The sequence below is a fragment of the Rana temporaria genome, chromosome 2, assembly GCF_905171775.1.
Source record: "Rana temporaria chromosome 2, aRanTem1.1, whole genome shotgun sequence".
NCBI classification, from domain to species: Eukaryota; Metazoa; Chordata; class Amphibia; order Anura; family Ranidae; genus Rana; species Rana temporaria.
Window position 1 is genome coordinate 116,394,800 of NC_053490.1, and position 20,534 is coordinate 116,415,333.

General features: G+C 41.4%; 1 protein-coding gene across 1 annotated transcript in view; it reads left to right on the forward strand.

Moving 5' to 3' along the window:
* SCN8A (sodium voltage-gated channel alpha subunit 8) overlaps nt 1-20,534 on the forward strand; it is a 251,372-nt gene that overhangs the window by 122,774 nt on the left and 108,064 nt on the right. The window contains exons 7-8 of the mRNA XM_040340817.1: nt 14,768-14,989; nt 18,799-18,862. Coding sequence (XP_040196751.1) covers nt 14,768-14,989; nt 18,799-18,862 — 286 coding nt within the window. The remainder of the gene's footprint in view (nt 1-14,767; nt 14,990-18,798; nt 18,863-20,534) is intronic.

Here is a 20,534-nt window from a genome sequence, read left to right on the forward strand (position 1 = left end):
AAGAAAGGTGAGAAATCAGCCCAGGACTACACGGGAGGAGCTGGTCAATGACCTGAAAAGAGCTGGGACCACTGTTTCCAAGGTTACTGTTGGTAATACACTAAGGCCGGGTACTCACGACCAAACATGTATGGTGAAAGCGGTCCGTCGGACCGTTTTCACCATACATGTCTGCCAGAGGGCTTCTGTACGATGGTTGTACACACCATCGTACAGAAGTCCGCGCGTAAACAATACGCGGGGCGTGTCCGCGGTGTCGCCGCGTCGATGACGCGGTGTCGCCGCGACAATGACGCGGCGACGTGGGCGGCCCGCCTTTAAAATGCTTCCACGCATGCGTCGAAGTCATTCGACGCATGCGAGGGACGGCGGGCGCCTGGACATGTACGGTAGGTCTGTACTGACGACCGTACATGTCCGAGCGGGCAGAATTCCAGCGGACTGTTTTAAAACAAGTCCAGGAATATTTGTCTGCTGGGAAAAGGCCCGGCGGGCAAATGTTTGCTGGAATTCGGCCCGCTCGCGCCCACACACGACCAAACATGTCTGCTGAAACTGGCCTGCGGGCCAGTTTCAGCAGACATGTTTGGTCGTGAGTATGGGGCCTAAGACGTCATGGTTTGAAATCATGCATGGCACGGAAGGTTCCCCTGCTTAAACCAGCACATGTCAAGGCCCGTCTTAAGTTTGCCAATGACCATTTGGATGATCCAGAGGAGTCATGGGAGAAAGTCATGTGGTCAGATGAGACCAAAATAGAACTTTTTGGTCATAATTCCACTAACCGTGTTTGGAGGAAGAAGAATGATGAGTACCATCCCAAGAACACCATCCCTACTGTGAAGCATGGGGGTGGTAGCATCATGCTTTGGGGGTGTTTTTCTGCACATGGGACAGGGCGACTGCACTGTATTAAGGAGAGGATGACCGGGGCCATGTATTGCGAGATTTTGGGCAACAACCTCCTTCCCTCAGTTAGAGCTTTGAAGATGGGTCGAGGCTGGGTCTTCCAACATGACAATGACCCGAAGCACACAGCCAGGATAACCAAGGAGTGGCTCTGTAACAAGCATATCAAGGTTCTGGCATGGCCTAGCCAGTCTCCAGACCTAAACCCAATAGAGAATCTTTGGAGGGAGCTCAAACTCTGTGTTTCTCAGCGACAGCCCAGAAACCTGACTGATCTAGAGAAGATCTGTGTGGAGAAGTGGGCCAAAATCCCTCTTCCAGTGTGTGCAAAGCTGGTGAAAAACTACAAGAAACGTTTGACCTCTGTAATTGCAAACAAAGGCTAGTGTACCAAATATTAACATTGATTTTCTCAGGTGTTCAAATACTTATTTGCAGCTGTATCATACAAATAAATAGTTAAAAAAATCATACATTGTAATTTCTGGATTTTTTTTTTTTGATTATGTCTCTCACAGTGGACATGCACCTACGATAACAATTTCAGACCCCTCCATGATTTCCAAGTGGGAGAACTTGCAAAATAGCAGGGTGTTCAAATACTTATTTTCCTCACTGTATATATATATATATATATATATATATATATATATATATATATATATATATATACATAGTATGCTATAAGGAAATATTTTCAAACATTTACAATTATTATTACGATTTGCCTATTTTTTTATTTTCTTATTTTACTTTAGTAGAAATTTTGGTATTTGCAATTTTTTGTTTTTAGAACTTGAAAGCAGTTCAGCCTTGGCGTTTAAATGATTTGCATGAAAATATACTCCTCCCAAGCTTGACCACACTCATGAAAATGTTTGCTTCATGTGTTATGATATAGTTGCATGTTTTATTTGCTATTGCTGTTTTACTGTATGGTCTATCAGAACTTGTTTAAGATGTAAATTGTTTAATTGCTAATGATAAACATGGAACAATGTTCTTTGTTTAGTCACATTGATTTTTGGCTGATATGTTAGCAATATATTTATTAACAGAATCCTTGAGCAACAAGTGAAAGGTAGGTTATGTTTTCCAACTATCACTGAAGCTACACAAATCTGCCTTTCAAGTCTGTAAGGCATTTCTATCTGCTGAAATTTAGAAAGGTTATTGAGTGAAGAACGATGGTTTTGAAATGATAGCCTGAGGCCTCGTACACACGACCGAGTTTCTCGGCAAAAACCAGCAAGAAACTTGCTGGGAGATATTTTTTTGCCGAGGAAACCGGTCGTGTGTACATTTTCATTGAGGAAACTGTCGAGAAACTCGACGAGCCAAAAAGAGAGCATGTTCTCTATTTCCTCGACGGGAATGGAGAAACTTGCCTTGTTGAGTTCCTCGACAGCATAACAAGGAACTCGACGAGGAAAACGATGTGTTTCGCCCGTCGAGTTCCTCGGTCGTGTGTACGAGGCTTGAGATACAAGTATTTATTACTCCATCACAATGTTATCTCTTTAAAATGCATCAAGCCAATCACAAATGTCAGCATAAACCAGCACAATGGGGATGGACAAAAAGGACACTTACTGGGAAAAATAAATAAATAAACTTTTATGTAATTTGAAGAAAATAGGTATTGATCAATACAGTAAAACCTTGAGAGTAACTTGGTTTGAGAGCATTTTGCAACACCAGCACTTTTTTTTTAAATAAATATTGACTTTGATATACAAGCTTTGATATTTGATACTTTGATATACAAGCGATGTCTTGATATCCAATTAGCATCAAGTCACAACTGAGTATAAAAGATAAGAGAGGCGCCTCTAAGTGTAGCAATATGGTTACATTTAATGAAGGTACAACATTTAGCAACATATTGTTACACTTATGCCGCGTACACACGATCGGTCCATCCGATGAGAATGGTCTGATGGACCGTTTTCATCGGTTAACCGACCATCGGTTAAAAAACATGTCAGAATGTAGTGACGTAAAACACAACGACGTGCTGAAAAAAACTAAGTTTAATGCTTCCAAGCATGCGTCGACTTGATTCTGAGCATGCGTGGATTTTTAACCGATGTGCCTACTAACGATAATTTTTTTTCTATCCGTTAGGAATCCATCGGTTACATTTAAAACAAGTTGGCTTTTTTTTAACCGATGGATAAATAACCAATGGCGCCCACACACGATCGGTTTGGACCGATGAAAACGGTTTGACCGATCGTGTGTACGCGGCATTAGAGACGCCTCTCTTCTCTTGTATACTCTGTAGCTCGTGCTGTTTTTTTTTTCTAATCCTCTTGTGGAGGCTTCCATTTGTGGATGAAAATGTTATGGTTACACAGCCTATTACATGACTATAATCTTTTTATATGGACTATAAACGGAAGGACTTATAAATAAATGGTTGTGGAATGAATCATTTGAGTTATCATTATTTCTTATGGGGAAATTTGCTTTGATATACAAGTGCTTTGGATTACAAGCATGTTTCTGGAATGAAGTATGCTCGCAATCCAAGGTTTTACTGTACTTTTATATGTGAGTTGCCATAAAAATGAACCCATAGTGCAGGTGCAAGGTCAGGAAATAACTTTTTGAATGTATAAAAGTTCACAAAAATTACACCATATATCAAACTGACCCTCTGTGTTTACTATGCAGAAAAGAAGCCACTCAGCACTAGATCGGCAAGACTGCTGCTATCACTGTAGTAACGGCAACTACTGCAGTGATTTGCAGCTTAGACAGGGAGGAGTCAGGTATTGGATACACATACTTTGGTCCAAGCTGGACCAATGAAAATGTGCAATAAAAAATCATACATAAACCTCAGGTTTTAAATTAGACTAACTGCTTACCACTGTAATACATTTTCATGATGTACTGCACAAATCAGCTAACTTGACAGATGCATTTTAACCCCTTCAATACAGGGCTTTTATTCCCACCCCCATACCAGGCCTATTCTGGCACTTCTCTCCTACATGTACAAATCATCATTCTTTTGCTAGAAAATTACTCAGAACCCCCAAACGTTATATATGTTTTTTTAGCAGACACCCTAGGGAATAAAATGGCGGTCATTGCACGGTATTTGGGCAATCATTTTCAAATGCCTTTTTTTGGAAAAAAATGGTTTAATGAATTAAAAAAATAACAACACAGTAAAGATAGCCCAATTTTTTTGTAAAATATGAAAGATGATGTTACGCCGAGTAAATAGATACCTAACATGTCACGCATTAAAATTGCGCACACTCACGGAATGGCGCCAAACTTCGTTACTTTAAAATCTCCATAGGCGACGCTTTGAAAAAATGTACAGGTTACCAGTTTAGAGGTCTAGTGCTAGAATTGTTGCACATGCTCTAACGCACGTGGTGATACCTCACATATGTGGTTTGAACGGCGTATACATACGTGGACGGGACTTACGTGTGCGTTTGCTTCTGAACGCGAGCTACCGGGGACAGGGGCGTTTAAAAAAAATATATATATATATATATATATATATATATATATATATATATATATATATATTTTCACTTTTTTTACATTTTTTTTGTTCACTTTTATTTCTATTACAAGGAATGTAAACATCCCTTGTAATAGGAATAGTGTGTGACAGGTCCTCTTGATTGAGAGATGCGGGGTCAAAATTCACAGATCTCATGCTTACTAGCCGCAATCGCGGCTTTGTTTACTTCAGGGTACCCGGGCGTGACGTCATCACATCGCGCCCGGGCCTCCGACGCTCATAGAGAAGACTGGTGACCATCTGGTCACCAGTCATCTTTATGCTTCCCATCCGGCACTGGACGATTCTTTCTTCGGACCCTCGATGGCACAGGAGAACCCGGAGAAGCACCGGTTGGCGGCGGGAGGGGGGGATTTCCCCCCGCCGCCTTTAAGAACGATCAAGCGGCGGAACCGCTTCTATGATCATTTTTATGGTGCGCAGAATCGCCGCCGGCAAACAATGATATCTAAATGATGCCTCTAGCTGCAGGCATCATTCAGATATCCCCTCACAAAGCCCAGGACGTCATATGACGTCCACCCGGGATGGGAGATCCCCTCTGTGGACGTCATATGACTATGGGCCGGTGAGGAAGTGGTTAAAGGATTCCAGTGAGGAAAGTATTATAGCAGCTATCATTAAATACAAATGAAATGTGTAATCTCTGTGGCTGTCATCATGTTTCTGTCCTAGCTAGTGACACATTGACCTAGAACAAGCATGCAGCCACAGAAATCTCAGTTGCCACCCTGCATATGTATTCTAGGTCAGAGGCTTACTTGGCAAAAAAAGTCAGGATCATGGTGTTGTCATCATGATGGCAACTGCCATAAATCTACAGTATATTCACTGAAAAACAAGCAGACTGAAATTACTGATCTGTCCCTGAAAATGTTATTTTCCTGGCAGACATATTGATCCAAAGGTATCAGTTCTTTGAACCGCATGATTTTTTTATATCAATTATTCAAAATGACTTAAAGTGTTACTAAACCTAATTTTTTTTTTACCTTTGCTTGCATTAAGATAACAAAACATTTTCAGTCTCCCCGTGCCCATCTTCCCTAAGTGAAAGGGGAAGAGAGGGGACAAGAGATCAGCGCTGTGCATGGCAGCATCTATTCTCCCCTCTTTTCCTCTTTACACAGCACTCGAGCAGCATTAGGAGTCATTGGCACTTGCTGCTGTCAATCAAATGCAGTGAGCAGGAAGTGGGGGGAGTGGGCCTAAGTCCTGCTATGTAAGTCTATGGAGCGCGGCTCCGGAAACACACAGGTCAGGAGTGCGGGGACTACATTTCTCCCCATAGCCAGCGGCTGGCAATGGTAGTCCAGAAGAAGAGGAGGAGGGAAGATCGCCCCGTGGGACCTGAGAAGAGGAGGATCGGGGCCATTCTGAGCAATACCACTGCACAGAGCAGGTAAGTATAACATGTTTGTTATTTTAATTAAATAAAGTCTGGCAGGTCAATGGGGCTCCTTCCGCCGTCAAGGGTTAAATGTGTGTTTTGACTAAGGGAGACATAGAACAACTATAGTCACCATATTCCTAAGGCCCCTTTCACAATGAGGCGTATTTCAGGCGTTTTAACGCTAAAAAATAGTGCATACATAATGCCTGAAATAATCCTGCCCCAGCCCGAGGGCTTTCACACTGAGGCGATGCGCACCGCTAGCGGCCGAATATCGCGGTAAATATGACGGTATAGCATTGCTTAAAATCGCGCCGCTATACCGCCACCGCACCTCCCTTGTCCAGCGTGAAAGGGGCCTTACAACCACAGGTTTCCTCCCAGCTGCACAACCAATCCCTCAAAGCCTCTTTGCTGCTCTTTAAAGGAGTTGTAAAGGAAAAAATAATTTTGCCTAAAATTCATGTCTGCAAGGTAGACAAACAGACATAATAGTGTAATGATTCTGTTAAAAAACGAGTAAATACCTATTAAATTCTTTCATCTATATCACCTCCGGCGTTCTAGTTTCTGTTCTATCATTCACTTCCTGGTTTGCGGCGCTCGTTCATGTAAGAAGTACATTTCCCAGTATGCATTGCGGCACGCCCAGTAATTCACACCTCCTTGAAGTCTCTAACATGTAGAGAGCGTCCTGCCGCACAGATGTAGTTCCCAGGAGGGGGTGAGCACATCAATGACCACCGCAGTAAAGTCTCCCTTCACGGTGGTGAGTAACAATCAGACAAGCAGGAAGTGAACAGAACAGAGAAGAAATAGAGCAACTTCTGAGCAAAAATGAACAATGAGGAAGTGAAAAGAGGAATGTCTGCAGGTAAAGGATGCTTATTATGAAATGTATTTTTTCCTTTACAACCCCCTTAAGTAGCAGGAACTATAACTTCATCATGTATAATGCAGGACTAGCCAAGGGCCCTTCCACAGCCTAGAGCTTCACAGAGAAGAGATTTGGCTGCTGGGGGAACGTGGAATAAGGTTAGAGCCCTTTCAGACCGATGCCTCCCATGCCGCTAAATCTAAAAGCTTGAGTGCTTTCACACTGTGGCGGTGCACTTGAGGGACATTGTAAAAAGTCCTGCAAGCAGCATCTTTGACTCCCCTGCCCAGAAAAGTGCTTTTGGAAACGCCACAACACAGCGTTTTTAACCCCTTCTTCGGCTGCTAGCGGGGGTTAAAAGCGCCCCGTTAGTGGCTGAAAAGCGCAGCTTAAACAGCAGTAAAGTGCCACTAAAATGAGCAGCTCTTTACCGCTAATGCATGTTCTCTATTTTTCTCGTCAAGATTCTGGGCAGTTTTCTTGTTGAGAAACCTGAAAGCCTCGTACACATGCTCGGTTTACTCGGCAAGAAAGCTCTGCCAGCAGTTTTCTAGTTCTTGCAGAGTAAACCGAGCGTGTGTACGAGGCTTTATACCTACAGGTAAGCCTATAATAAGGCTTAGGTACTGTGAATATCTCCTAAACTTGCACAGTTTGGGAGATATTCAGAGTGCATGCAGCTGGGGACATCACCGGAATATGCACTCTGAAGGTCCAGCATGGACTGTGCCGTAAACGGCGGCTCCCACGTGCATCAGTGATGTCATCGCGCCCCCCGGCTGCTCGTGAAGCCAGGGGCCGTGAACCCAAAAGGAAGACCGGGTGAAGATGGAAGCCTTCTCAGCGGTGACAGCGTACCGCTGGAAGACTTTGTTTTAAGATAAGTCTTGCATAATGTACTAGTATGTGGTGCATAACTAGCACATTATGACATGGCCTGGCAGGGGATTTTTTTTTCTTTAACTACCACTTTAAGTTTGATTTGGCCCAATATGGAGCTGGCAGTGCAACCAGAAAGAGTTTAAAACTAATGCCAAGTTATTGCATTCAATAGTTACACTACAGAGGGGCCCAAAAAAATGTATACACACTTCAACAGTTATCTATGCCCTTTTTTTAAAAACCCGAATTGAACTATGGCAGCAATGTGTAGTATTATGTTTCTCCTATAGATGTCAGTAGTCGCACCATTTTTGATAAAATCATGTTACCGTCCATTTGTTCGGTTTATGCGGATTAGAAATGTTACTTCCAACAAGATGGCGCAACACCTCACTACCACTGAGATGTGAGAGGCAATCTCAATCACATTCTGCCAGGTCATTGGATAGGACGTGGAGGTGCTGTTGAATTCCCTCCACGTTTCCCAGACTTGACACCCCTCAATTTCTATCTAGGGGGAACACTAAAGGATGTAGAGTATCGTAGAAAACCACCTACACTGGCTGCACTAGGGAAAGAAATTGAAACATGCAGATCAATTCCTGTGGACCCCCTTACCAGAGTCAATGTTGTTCATGTAGTAATTCACTGAAATCAAAAGGGTGTGGATGCTAATGGTGACCACTTTGAGCACCTAATGTGATTTCATAATTCAAACATGACTTGCAGCTATCCTTTGATGTTTAATTAACGACTTCAGCCTCGGAAGATTTGGCTGCTCAATGACCAGGCCATTCTTTGCTATATGGCACTGTGTCGCTTTAACTGAGAATTGTGCGGTCGTGCAACATTGCACCCAAACAAAATTGACGTCCTTTTCCCCCCCCACAAACAGAACTTTCTTTTAGTGGTATTTGATCATCTTTTTGCGTTTTTTTTTTTTTTTTGCACTATAAACAAAAATAGAGCGACAATTTGGAAAAAAACAAAATGTTTTCAACTTTTTACTATAATAAATATCCCCAATTTTTTTTAAAAAAAGAAAATGTTTTCCTCAGTTTAGTCCGATATGTATTCTTCTACATATTTTTGGTAATAAAAATCGCAACAAGCGTATATTGATTGGTTTGCGCAAAAGTTATAGTGTCTACAAAATAGGGGAAAGATTTATGGCATTTTTTTTTTTTTTTTTTTACTACTAATGGTGGTGATTTGCGATTTTTATTGGGACAGCGACATTATGGCGGACAGATCGGCACTTTTGACACATTTTTGGGGCCAATTATACAGACATCAGTGCTATAAAAATGCACTGATTACTATGTAAATGTCACTGGCAGGGAAGGGGTTAAAACTAGGGGGCGATCAAGGGGTTAACTGTGTTCCCTAGTGTGTGTTCTAACGGTAGGGGGATGGGAGTGACTAGAGGAGATGACAGATCGCCAGTGGCGTCACTAGGGTTGGTGTCACCCGGTGCGGTAAAACATGGTGTCACCCCCCTCTAGGCTGCCCAGCACCATGCAGGCAGCGCACAGTCACGGGGCACACCCCAGACCAGCCCCTGTAAATGATAGAATAGGGTGGTATAGTGGCAGGTTAGGGTAGTATAGTGTGGTATAGTGGCAGGTTGGGGTGGTATAGGGCATGTTGGGGTGGTACAGGGTAGGTTTGGGTGGTATGGGGCAAGTTAGGGTGGCAAAGGGCAGGTTGGGGTGCTATGGAGCAATTTAGGGTGGTACATGGCAGGTTGGGGTGGTATAGGGCAAGTTAGGGTGGCATAGGGCAAGTTATGATGGCATAGGGCAGGTTGGGGTGGTACAGGGCAAATTAGGGTGGCATAGGGCAATTTGGGGTGGTATAGGGCAAGTTGTGGTGGCATAAAGCAGGTTGGGGTGGTACAGGGCAAGTTGGGGTGGTATAGGGCAGGTTGGGGTGGTATAGGGCACATTAGGGTGGCACAGGGCAGGCTGGGGTGGCACAGAGCAGGTTGGGGTGGTACAGAGCAGGCTGGGGTGGCACAGGGTAGGTTGGGGTAGCACAGAACAGGTTGGGTGGCACAGAGCAGGCTGGGGTGGTACAATGCATCTTGGAACTCTATGCAGTGACACTGCAGAGTCATTTACATAGTATGCCTGCAGATGAAGACCCGGGCTTGTGGGCGGGGCTGCTGTGTCCTCGCCTCTAGCTACCTCAGCTGCGGCATCATCCATAGTGAAGGAGTCTGTGGGAGGAGAGGAGGAGGCAACCACACCCCCCCAGCTCTGCCCACCAACTTCCGTCTCACTCGGGGATAGCCTGACTGAGGAATGTTACAGGCAGCCTCCCCGAACAGCTAGATACCCTGCTCGCACCACTCCAATCAATACTACAGTACAGTGTTTAGCGGCGCGGCGGCCCCCGGTGTCACCCCTGCACCCCCATAGCAACGCCTGTGCAGATCGCTGTTTCTAGCTAGTAGGAACTCACAAACTTCCTCTCCTCACAGAACAGAGATTTGTGTGTTTACACACACACGTCCCTGTTCTGGCACTTGTGCCCGCGATCGCTAGTAGCTGTGCAGCGGGCGTGCGCATGCTATTCCGCTTAAAGGAGCAAACCGTACAGCTATGACGGTTCGCAGGATCGTACCGACCTGCCACAGTATAATGATGGCGGCTGGTTGGCAAGTAGTTAAACCTAGTAATAACCGTAATATATTTTTCATGTTGAAGTGTGTATACATTTTTTTGGGCCCCTGTATTTTATCAAGAAAGCAATGCGTATGTATGAAGCAGAAAAAAAAACTTTTTATAAATATTAAACTATTACTTTTTATGGCCCCTAATGCCCCGTACACACCATCACTTTATGTGATGAAAAAAAACGACACTTTCTGTGAAGTAAAAAATTACGTTTTTGAAACTTCAATTTTCAAAGACGAAGTTGCCTACACACCATCGTTTTCTCACAATGATCTTGCAAAGCGAGGTTACGTTCCACCACGTTTTACCATTGAAGCTTGCTTCATAAGTAGCTTCTGGGCATGCGTGGATGAAAAAACGTCTTAGAAAACGACGTTTTTTGCTACACACGGTCAATTTCTGTGAAGTAAAAAGTGCACTTTTGAAAAACGACACATAAAATTGAAGCATGCTTCAATTTTTTTTGGTCGTTTTTTACAAGACATAAAACGACGTTTTCCCCCACACACAGTCAATTAAAGTGACGTTTTTAAAAACGTCATTTTTTTTCATCACATAAAGTGATGGTGTGTACGCGGCATCACAGTTCAAAGTGCAGTTTTTTACTGTACACATTTGCTCTTTGCTTTGTCTCTACATAAAGAACTCCTTTTCTCCATTATGATCTACAGCCACATAAGTCTAGGTTTACAAAGACAAACTGAATAAACAATGCGCACGTTTTAATTTATGTGCATGTCTTGCTTATGCTGTACCCACAATTTGCACTAAAAGGATGTTTGTAGCAACAATACCACAGGTGACTTTATCTTTGCATCAATTGCATCAGTTTGTCCCACGTTTATGATAATCTTTATCTGTGCTGTGCACTGATTAAAGCCTAGAGTAAGAGGGTCTGTAGTGGACAAGGACAAGGCCAAAACTTGTTACCATTAACTGTTTGTAATAAGATGTTCTATTAACCTCTTGACCACCGCCCCATGTCTAAAAGACATCCTATTTTTAAAGATGAATATCTCGGTAACGGCAGCAGCTGCTGCCACAACCGAGATATCTATCTCTTCAGTGGGCGGTGGTGTACACGATAACGGCGGTCTCCGCGGCAGATTCGTTCGGGAGCTGAGCTGAGCGGGGACGAGACTGAAGGAAAAATCTCCTTCGCCCGTCCCCATAGCTCTGCTGGGCGGAAGTGACGTCAAAACGTTAGTCCCGCCCAGCCTTTTAAAGAGACAATTTTTTTTTTTGTCATTTGAAAAAATGACATTTCCAAATTTTTTATTTTTTTTTTGCATTTAAGCCTAAATATGAGATCTGAGGTCTTTTTGACCCCAGATCTCATATTTAAGAGGACCTGTCATGCTTTTTTCTATTACAAGGGATGTTTACATTCCTTGTAATAGGAATAAAAGTGATCAAATAATTTTTTTTTTATTTCAGTGTAAACAATTATAAAACGAAATAAAAATAAATAATAAAACGAAAAAAAAATTTTTTAAAGCGCCCCGTCCCGACGAGCTCGCGCACAGAAGCGAATGCATACGCGAGTAGCGCCCGCATATGAAAACGGTGTTCAAACAACACAAGTGAGGTATCGCCGCGATCGTTAGAGCAAGAGCAATAATTCTAGCCCTAGAGCTACTCTGTAGCTCAAAAAATGCAACCTGTAGAATTTTTTAAACGTCGCCTATCGAGATTTTTAAGGGTAAAAGTTTGACGCCATGCCACGAGTGGGCGCAATTTTTAAGCGTGACATGTTGGGTATCATTTTACTCGGCGTAACATTATCTTTCACAATATATAAAAAAATTGGGCAAAATTTATTGTTGTCTTATTTTTTAATTCAAAAAAGTGATTTTTTTCCAAAAAAAGTGCGCTTGTAAAACCGCTAAGCAAATACGGTGTGACAAAAAGTATTGCAATTACTACCATTTTATTCTCTAGGGTGTTAGAAAAAAAATATATAATGTTTGGGGGTTTTAAGTAATTTTCTAGCAAAAAAAAAATGTTTTAGTCTCGTAAACACCGAATCTGAAAAATTAGCCCGGTGGTAAAGAGGTTAATATGTTAACTATCAAGTACTTGAGTTGTAGCCATATTACAACATCCATTATTATCCTAGCACATAAACTGATTATCATTATGAAACAAAAAGTTGGACATGGAATAACCTATAAAAGATGTAGTAATGATATCTGTTACAGTGGATCCCCCTCTTTTTTTTTTAAGAGATTACTGGGAAAAATGGGTATACATTACTAACTGGAGCCAAATTGCATTTTCCCCTAAAAACATAATATTCTTTACTAAGCTGTCATCTCTCCAGTGCAACAGTATTGTATTTCTTTTTTGACTGGGACATTGCTGTCTCCCGAAAATGCCTGTTATATTTACCTATACTGTACAATATTAGTTCCCTAAGGCTGATCAGTCACAACTGTGCAGTATATGCTTTGTATTGTGTGGCTTAGTGAATGGGCAGAATTGTAAATGGCAAACACTATAAAAGAGGGCTTTCCTTAATATTTGAAAAGTGCAGTCCTATCTTTATGATTATTTTACCTAAAATGGATTGCCATAATTGCTTGGCAATTACTATGTATAATAAAAACTGATATTAATTATAATTTTATTTGTATAATTTATCATTTTTGGAATCTAAATTGACGGGCAAACTTTTTTTGTCATTAATCCTTTTATTCAGTTTCAAAGAATGTTTTTAATACAAAACAGAGCCTAATGCCGCGTACACACCATCACTTTATGTGATGGAAAAAAACGACATTTTTAAAAACGTCAATTTAAATGACCGTGTGTGGGGGAAAACGTAGTTTTATGTCTTGTGAAAAACGACAAAAAAAATTGAAGCGTGCTTCAATTTTTTGTGTCGTTTTTCAAAACGTCGTTTTTTGTTTCACAGAAATTGACCGAAAAACGACGTTTAAAACGACATTTTTAAACCCGCGCATGCTCAGAAGCTAGTTATGAAGCGAGCTTCAATGGAGAAAAGTGGTGAACGTAACCTCGCTTTGCTAGAAAAAAAAACGATGGTGTGTAGGCAACGTCGTTTTTGAAAATTGAAGTTTCAAAAACGTCGTTTTTTACTTCACAGAAAATGTCGTTTTTTTTCCATCACATAAAGTGATGGTGTGTACGCGGCATTATGTGCATACCCAGGCCCAATGTAATACATAGATACATAAACAAACCTACTATTTAAAGCGGTGGTTCACCCTGCTGAACAACATTTCAGCATAAAATCCGGCATAGTAGCGCGAGCTACACTATGCCGGTCTTACATTTTTTAACCCCGTACTCACTGTTTAATCGTACATAGACGATTCCGTCTGCCGCGGGGAATGGGCGTTCCTAGCAAGAGGGAGGGTGATTGACGGCCGACTCTGGCACGTCACGCTCCCGGAAGACAGCCGGAGTAGGTCTCGGCTCTTCACGGCGCCTGCGCACAGGCTATGCGCAGGCGCCGTGAAGAGCCAAGCCTATTTCGGCTATTTCCGGAGAAGCGTGACGTGCCAGAGCCGGCCGTCAATCACTTTCCGTCTGGATTGGAACGCCCATTCCCCGTGGGCAGACGGAATCGTCTAGGTCGGATTAAACAGTGAGTACGGGGATAAAAAATGTAAGACCGGCATACTGTAGCTCGCGCTACGATGCCAAATTTTATGATAGAATGAAAAAAAAAAAAAAAATTTTATTCTAGGGTGAACCCCCGCTTTAAACAGCATTAATCATTTTTAATAAATAAATACATTTTAAATTTTTAAATAAATTGTGTTTTAGGCATTTAAAAATGTAAATAAAGTATTTAATCAGATGAAGCCTTTTGAAGCAGAGATTACTTTTTTCTACAATGGGAGGGTATCACAAACCAGAAGTGTGTATTTTTCCAAAAAACAACATAAGAAACAACACTAACAGAAAATCATTTTTGTGTGACTTTTTTTTACCGGTGGTGGTAGGTATCACTAAAGCCTGGTACACACTATTAATTGCCATACTTTTTGACAATGGCAAATGTAAAAGTAACACACCCATTGTGCCTTAAAGATAGTATAAGTTATACTTAATTCATCCTCAAAAAGTATTTAAATCTAACAACAGAAATGCTTTTTTTAGTATGGACAACAAACACCTGTGTTCACTTCTATGTGCGCTAGGGATCAGTGAAATTTGGTGATCACTACTCAAGCACAATCAAAGCAGCCATGTACCGTACTTGAACCCCCAAATCATACTGCAGTTGTACCAGATGCATGCTCTGTTCCAGGGACAATACTGTACAGCTTTGCAGTTGCCGGATGTGCTTTACAAGGCTATATGATGCTGAACTAGATGCAGAGACCTGTAGCTTTTATGAGCTATGCTTACAATTGGAATCTATTTAAAAGCTCTTAAAAGCTACAGCTGCATACAGAGAAGTGTGGTTTAACATTTTTGTTGATTTCATTCTGCAGGTCTGAAGACCATTGTGGGTGCCCTTATTCAGTCTGTGAAGAAACTGTCAGATGTAATGATTTTGACAGTGTTTTGCCTCAGTGTCTTCGCTTTAATCGGTCTACAGCTTTTCATGGGTCATTTAAGAAGAAAATGCGTTGTTTGGCCAATCAACATGGACGAGCAGTATTTAGCCAATGGCAGCAAAGGATTCGATTTTGATGAATACACGAACAATGATAGTACGTAGTCTAATGTCCATTTTTAATAACTATATGTTTTCATGCCACAGTTACTTTTAGGATGAATAGTATCATACCATATACATGAAGAGGCCTGCCACCATTGCAGGTATCCATAGGAATATGGATTGTTGCCCTGGTAGTAAAACATACTGAGCAATGATCTTATTGAGTATTATTGTACTCCATAATATATAGTATATAATATGTATTAAACTTACTAATGTGTATGTATTCTTCAAGCCAGGTAGGTTCAGGCCTTTAAAAAAATATATTATAATAAAATAAATTGCTTATTTCCAGATGCAAGAATTACATGTAGGAAGTTGTTTTCTGTACCAACAAAGATGTTTTTGAGAATGCTGGAAAATTTGTGACTGAAGAAAGTCCTCTTATCTCTAATGCCGCGTACACACCATTTTTTTTCCTGACGTTCAAAAAGCCATAGGGGCAGATCCACATAGATCTGCGCCGGGCGCAGCGTATGTCAGATACGCTACGCCGCTGTAACATACCTAGGCTTAGTTTGAATCCTCAACGAATTTGCGCCGTAAGTTACGGCGGCGTAGTGTATCTCTCGCGGCGTAAAGGTGCGGAATTCAAATGCGGCGGGTAGGGGGCGTGTTTCATTTAAATTAATCGCGTCCCCGCCCCGAACGAACTGCGCATGCGCCGTCCCTAAAATTTCCCGCCGTGCATTGCGCTAAATGACGTCGCAAGGACGTCATTGGTTTTGAAGTGAACGTAAATGGTGTCCAGCCCCATTCACGGACGACTTACACAAACGACGTAAAATTTTCAAAATTAGACGCAGGAACGATGGCCATACTTAACATTCAGTACGCCACCATATAGCAGCTTTAACTATACGCCGGAAAAAGCCAAACGGAAACAACGTAAAAAAATGCGACGGCCGCTCGTACGTTCGTGGATCGTCGGAAATAGCTAATTTGCATACTCAACGCGGATTACGACGGGAACGCCACCTAGCGGACACCGAAAAATTGCATCTAAGGTCCGAAGACGTACGCCTCTCGGATCTAGCCGAGATGCCGTTGTATCTTGTTTTGATGATTCAAAACAAAGATACGACGTGGAAATTTTGAAATTACGCCGGCGTATCACTAGATACGCCAGTGTAATTTCTTTGTGGATCTACCCCATAGTATTTCACAACGTGATTCCTCTCCAGCCTAACTTGCATACACACGTTCATCCAAAAAAACATTCGACCAAAGCGCGGTGACGTACAACGCGTACGACGGGACTATAAAGGGGAAGTCGCCACCCTTTGGGCTGCTTTTGCTGATCCTCGTGTTAGTAAAAGTTTGGTGAGAGACGATTCACACTTTTCAGTCTTCGTGCCTTTCAGTCCGTCACAGCGTGACGAATGTGCTATCTCCATTCTGAACACTAGTTTTACCAGAAAAGGTGCTCCCGTCTCATACTTGATTCTGAGCATGCACGTTTTTTTTTCCCTCGGAAAAACATACACACGACCGGTTTTTGGCGATGAGAAAAAGACTGACGGGAAACACAACAAGAAAAAAGAGAGCTGGTTTAAAAAAAATTTTGCGGGCAGTTTTTTCGTCGAGAAAACTGCTAGGGAGCATACATACAACCGTTTTTCTTGACCGATATAAAAAATGGCAGTTTTCTCGTCGTGAAATCCGGTCGTGTGTACAAGGCATAAGAAATCTCATACTTTTGTGAAATATACACATCTAGCGGAGAGGAGAGAGATGAGCTGTCAATTACAGAGTAATTTACCATCAAATTTATCTTGCAATGTTAAGGAAATGGAGACAACATGCAGATAATAGAAAAATAGCAGGTCCTTCAACCACCTATCCACAGATTAGATGCATCATAAGGGCATGTATAGTTGTGTGTGGCATACACTAGCTGTAAGCTGAGGTGACCAGAGTGTGCTGGTGTTAACAATGTTGAATGCCACGCCAATGCACCACAAGTGACCAGCATTTTAGTGTACTACAACTCACAGATGTGAACATGTAGAGCAACCAGAGTTTCTTCAAACTGATTTAGATAATTGTGTTGCTATTCATTTTATTTAATACATTTATGTGAGAAATAGCATGGAAGAGTAATATACAATATACCTATTACAAATGTCAAATAATTGAATATGTATACAAAATATCTGCGCACAATAAACTTCAATAAACAAGCTGCAAATGCCAAATTGATTAATAAATAATTCTAAATGTCTATAAAATATGTGCTGTGCACGTGTATAATAAAAAAAAATGTGCAACTTGGTCCAAAATAATGTGTGACAAAGTCCAGAAAAATAAAAGGAATATCCATATATCCTTGTGATGTATGTCACAAACTTTCCTTTTATGTGTGCACCTTCACTAACCCCTCTCAGGTGTTCTCTCACCTTGGTTAGATGACCCTCACTCCAAAGGTCAGAATTAATGTTCTCCTTTCAATTCCACGACAATACAAAGGCTGATGGAGGATATCAGAATCGAACGTCTCATCAAAATAATTCCACCACATGCCCCAGGGTTCCTCACAAAACACCCCTCTCAAGCAGGTATAACCCCCAAAAAGACAGAGAAGATGCATAGTGCTCACCGTTTTAACTTTACTCATAAAACCACATAAAATAACAATGTTAAGGAACCAGTTTAGAGCGGAGTGGAGTTTGCAATCTCAAAGCAAACAGCAATCGAAAAAAAAAGGGGGCGGGGTAGTGTTCCTGAATTGCAAGCCTGCAAGCTCTCTGTTCAGGATCTGTGGATCCTGAGCAGGAAGCCAAAAAATCTGTGTATCTACCAGAATATTGAAATTGCATCCAATAGAACTATGCAAACCTCCTGCTTCCTAAGAGTGAGAGTAGGTTCCTCCATTGCTTAAATATAATTCCAAAATATTATCCAGTGACTGGTTGTGGGTGGAGAGGTGAAGATTTCACTGTGCTGGGTTACATGCCCTGGCCATGTTTTACAAGGTGAACCAATGAATGGCAATATTTTTATCTGGAGAGAAAACTGAGGTGAAGAAGACAGGCTGCATGGTCTTGTTCAAAAGAGGTTGGCCAGAAGGGGTGAATCAGTGGACAAGACCAAAAAATGTGATACAATGTGCCTCTGTCAGCTTTGCACCTCCAGCAGGTAGGGTCAACCTCCGGGAACATGCAGTGCAGTTTCGTGGGGTCTCTATACCATCTTGGTAACAATTTGTGTATACTGTATATTTTTATGTGGTTTCATGGATAGCGTTAATTTGGTGAGCACAATTCATCTGCTCTGTCTTTCTGGAGTTTTACCTGTCTAAGAGAAGTTTTATGTTATGAACCCTGGGGCTCAGTGATCCATGTTGTGGAATTCTTTTGATGAGATGTTTGATGCTGATATCCTCCATCTGCCTTTGTATTGTCTTGGAATTGAAAGGAGCACGTTCATTCTGGCCTTTGTAATGAGGGTCATCTAACCAAGGTGAGAGAACACCTAAGTAGGGGTTGGTAGAGAAGGAACGTTTGTGACATACATCATGAGGATATGTGGATATTCCTTTTATTTTTATGGACTTTGTCACACAATATTTTGGACCAAGTTGCACATTTTTTGGACTATGTTTTCAAAAAAGTTTATTTTCACTATTGTACGAATATGTTTGAGCACATTCCCATGTATAATTGTATGTATAGTATTTGGTATTTTTTTATTATAAGTGCAGCACATATATTTTATACACATTTTAAATAACTGAATAGCTGTCAGTTCAAAACACAATTACATGTAGATTCTATAATATTTCCTTTGTACACTTTTTAGCAAACTTTTACACAGTGCCTGGAGCTATCGATCCAATACTTTGTGGTAATGGCACAGATGCTGGGTAAGTAGCCTACTGTTTGTTCTTCCTGTTGGTAAAATGTTGGTAAATGAAAGTAATTTTATGTGCACTTGGTCATAGAGGAAACTACCTTAACAACAATCTGAGTAGTCTTAATAGTCTAATCTGGAAGTTAAAGCTAGCATAAAGCTTTAGTTATTTATGTACTTTTTCTTTATGCATTGTACTACGCAACAAAGAAGAACATTTGTATTTGTGTTAAAGTATTCCAGTTAATGTATTTTAAACTTTACTGATTCAGCTCCCAGCCACAGCAGCTTTATGCCTCAACCAAGGTCAGTACACTGCGCTTACCACCTCTCAGGACAATCTGTCTACTCATGCCCCAGTTCACTTGGCCCTTGAACCGCAGCAAACTAAAGACACCGCTATGCAGATAATAGACAATACACCTTACCATGGGCCTGTTACCTCCTACCAAGTACACTGTCCCACAGCTGCAACCCAACATTACAATCAACTGTAAGCCAGTGTCAGTGGTATGAACACCTTTGCACCACCATACCTCCCAAAGTTGCTTAATCTCAGCTCCACAGCCAATGAAACTAATTTTGCTCTGCATGCAGCTGTGCATCCAAAGTCTGAAAACACAGACACGTCACCATTTGTAAAATACATGCTTCGCAAACGGCTCACCAAGTTCAATGAGAAACCAGAAAACTACAGAGATTGGACCTCGAAATTGAAAGTCACAATCAGTGAACTACATGTCACAACTACAGAAAACAAAATCTGCTTATCAGATGGCTAGGTGTTCAATCTGCTGATTGTATCAAAAACCTTAAAGCCGTTTGCATTTACAATCCTGCAACAGGTCTTTGCGCTGCTTGGGGCAGACTTAAATGTAGCTCGTGCTACCCAGTCATTAAAGATGCTTTATTTAAAATGTTGCAAAGCTTCCCACAAATATCTAGCAATGACAATCTAAAGTTTTGAAGAGCTCAGTGATCTTCTCTTGGAGCTTCAACCCGCCAAAGCCGATAACCACATACGTGGCCTCAGTTGCCTAGATTCTGCTCGTGTGGATAACTCAATAGTCTTCAAGTTACCTTATGGTATACAGAAAAAATAGGCATCACTTGGACCAAGTTAGAGAAGAAAATAAAGTTTCCGTTCCTCCCTTTTCTTACTTCTGTGAGTTCATTGCTAGAATTTCAGATACTAAGAATCATCCAAGTTTCTCCTTTGAGGAGTCCAACCCTCTCGGTCCACCTTCTCTAAGGCCTAAAAAGCTCATGCATTTCACATAGAGATCACAGAGGTCAAGTGTCTGTGAAAAGGTCTGATATTCTACCTGTACCTACTCAGAACTAGAAAATCGAGAAATCAAATCGCCAATGTCCCATACATTATAAACCACACCCACCTAGGAAATATATCGGCTTCAGAAAGAAACCCTTACAAGAATGCCAAGAGCTTTTAAAGAAATGTGGGGTTTACTTTAAATGATTTACTTCCACAGAACACCATGCTAAAGACTGTAAAGTTACTATTAAGTGCATAGAATGCAACAATGATGATCATAAAAAGTGAAAGACACCAGGGAAGCATATGGGTTACTAATGGTAGAAAAAGGATCAAAAGAGAGTGTTATTTAATAAAATATAATTAATAATATCAAGCAGGTAAAAAAGCAGTGTACAATGATGCCAAC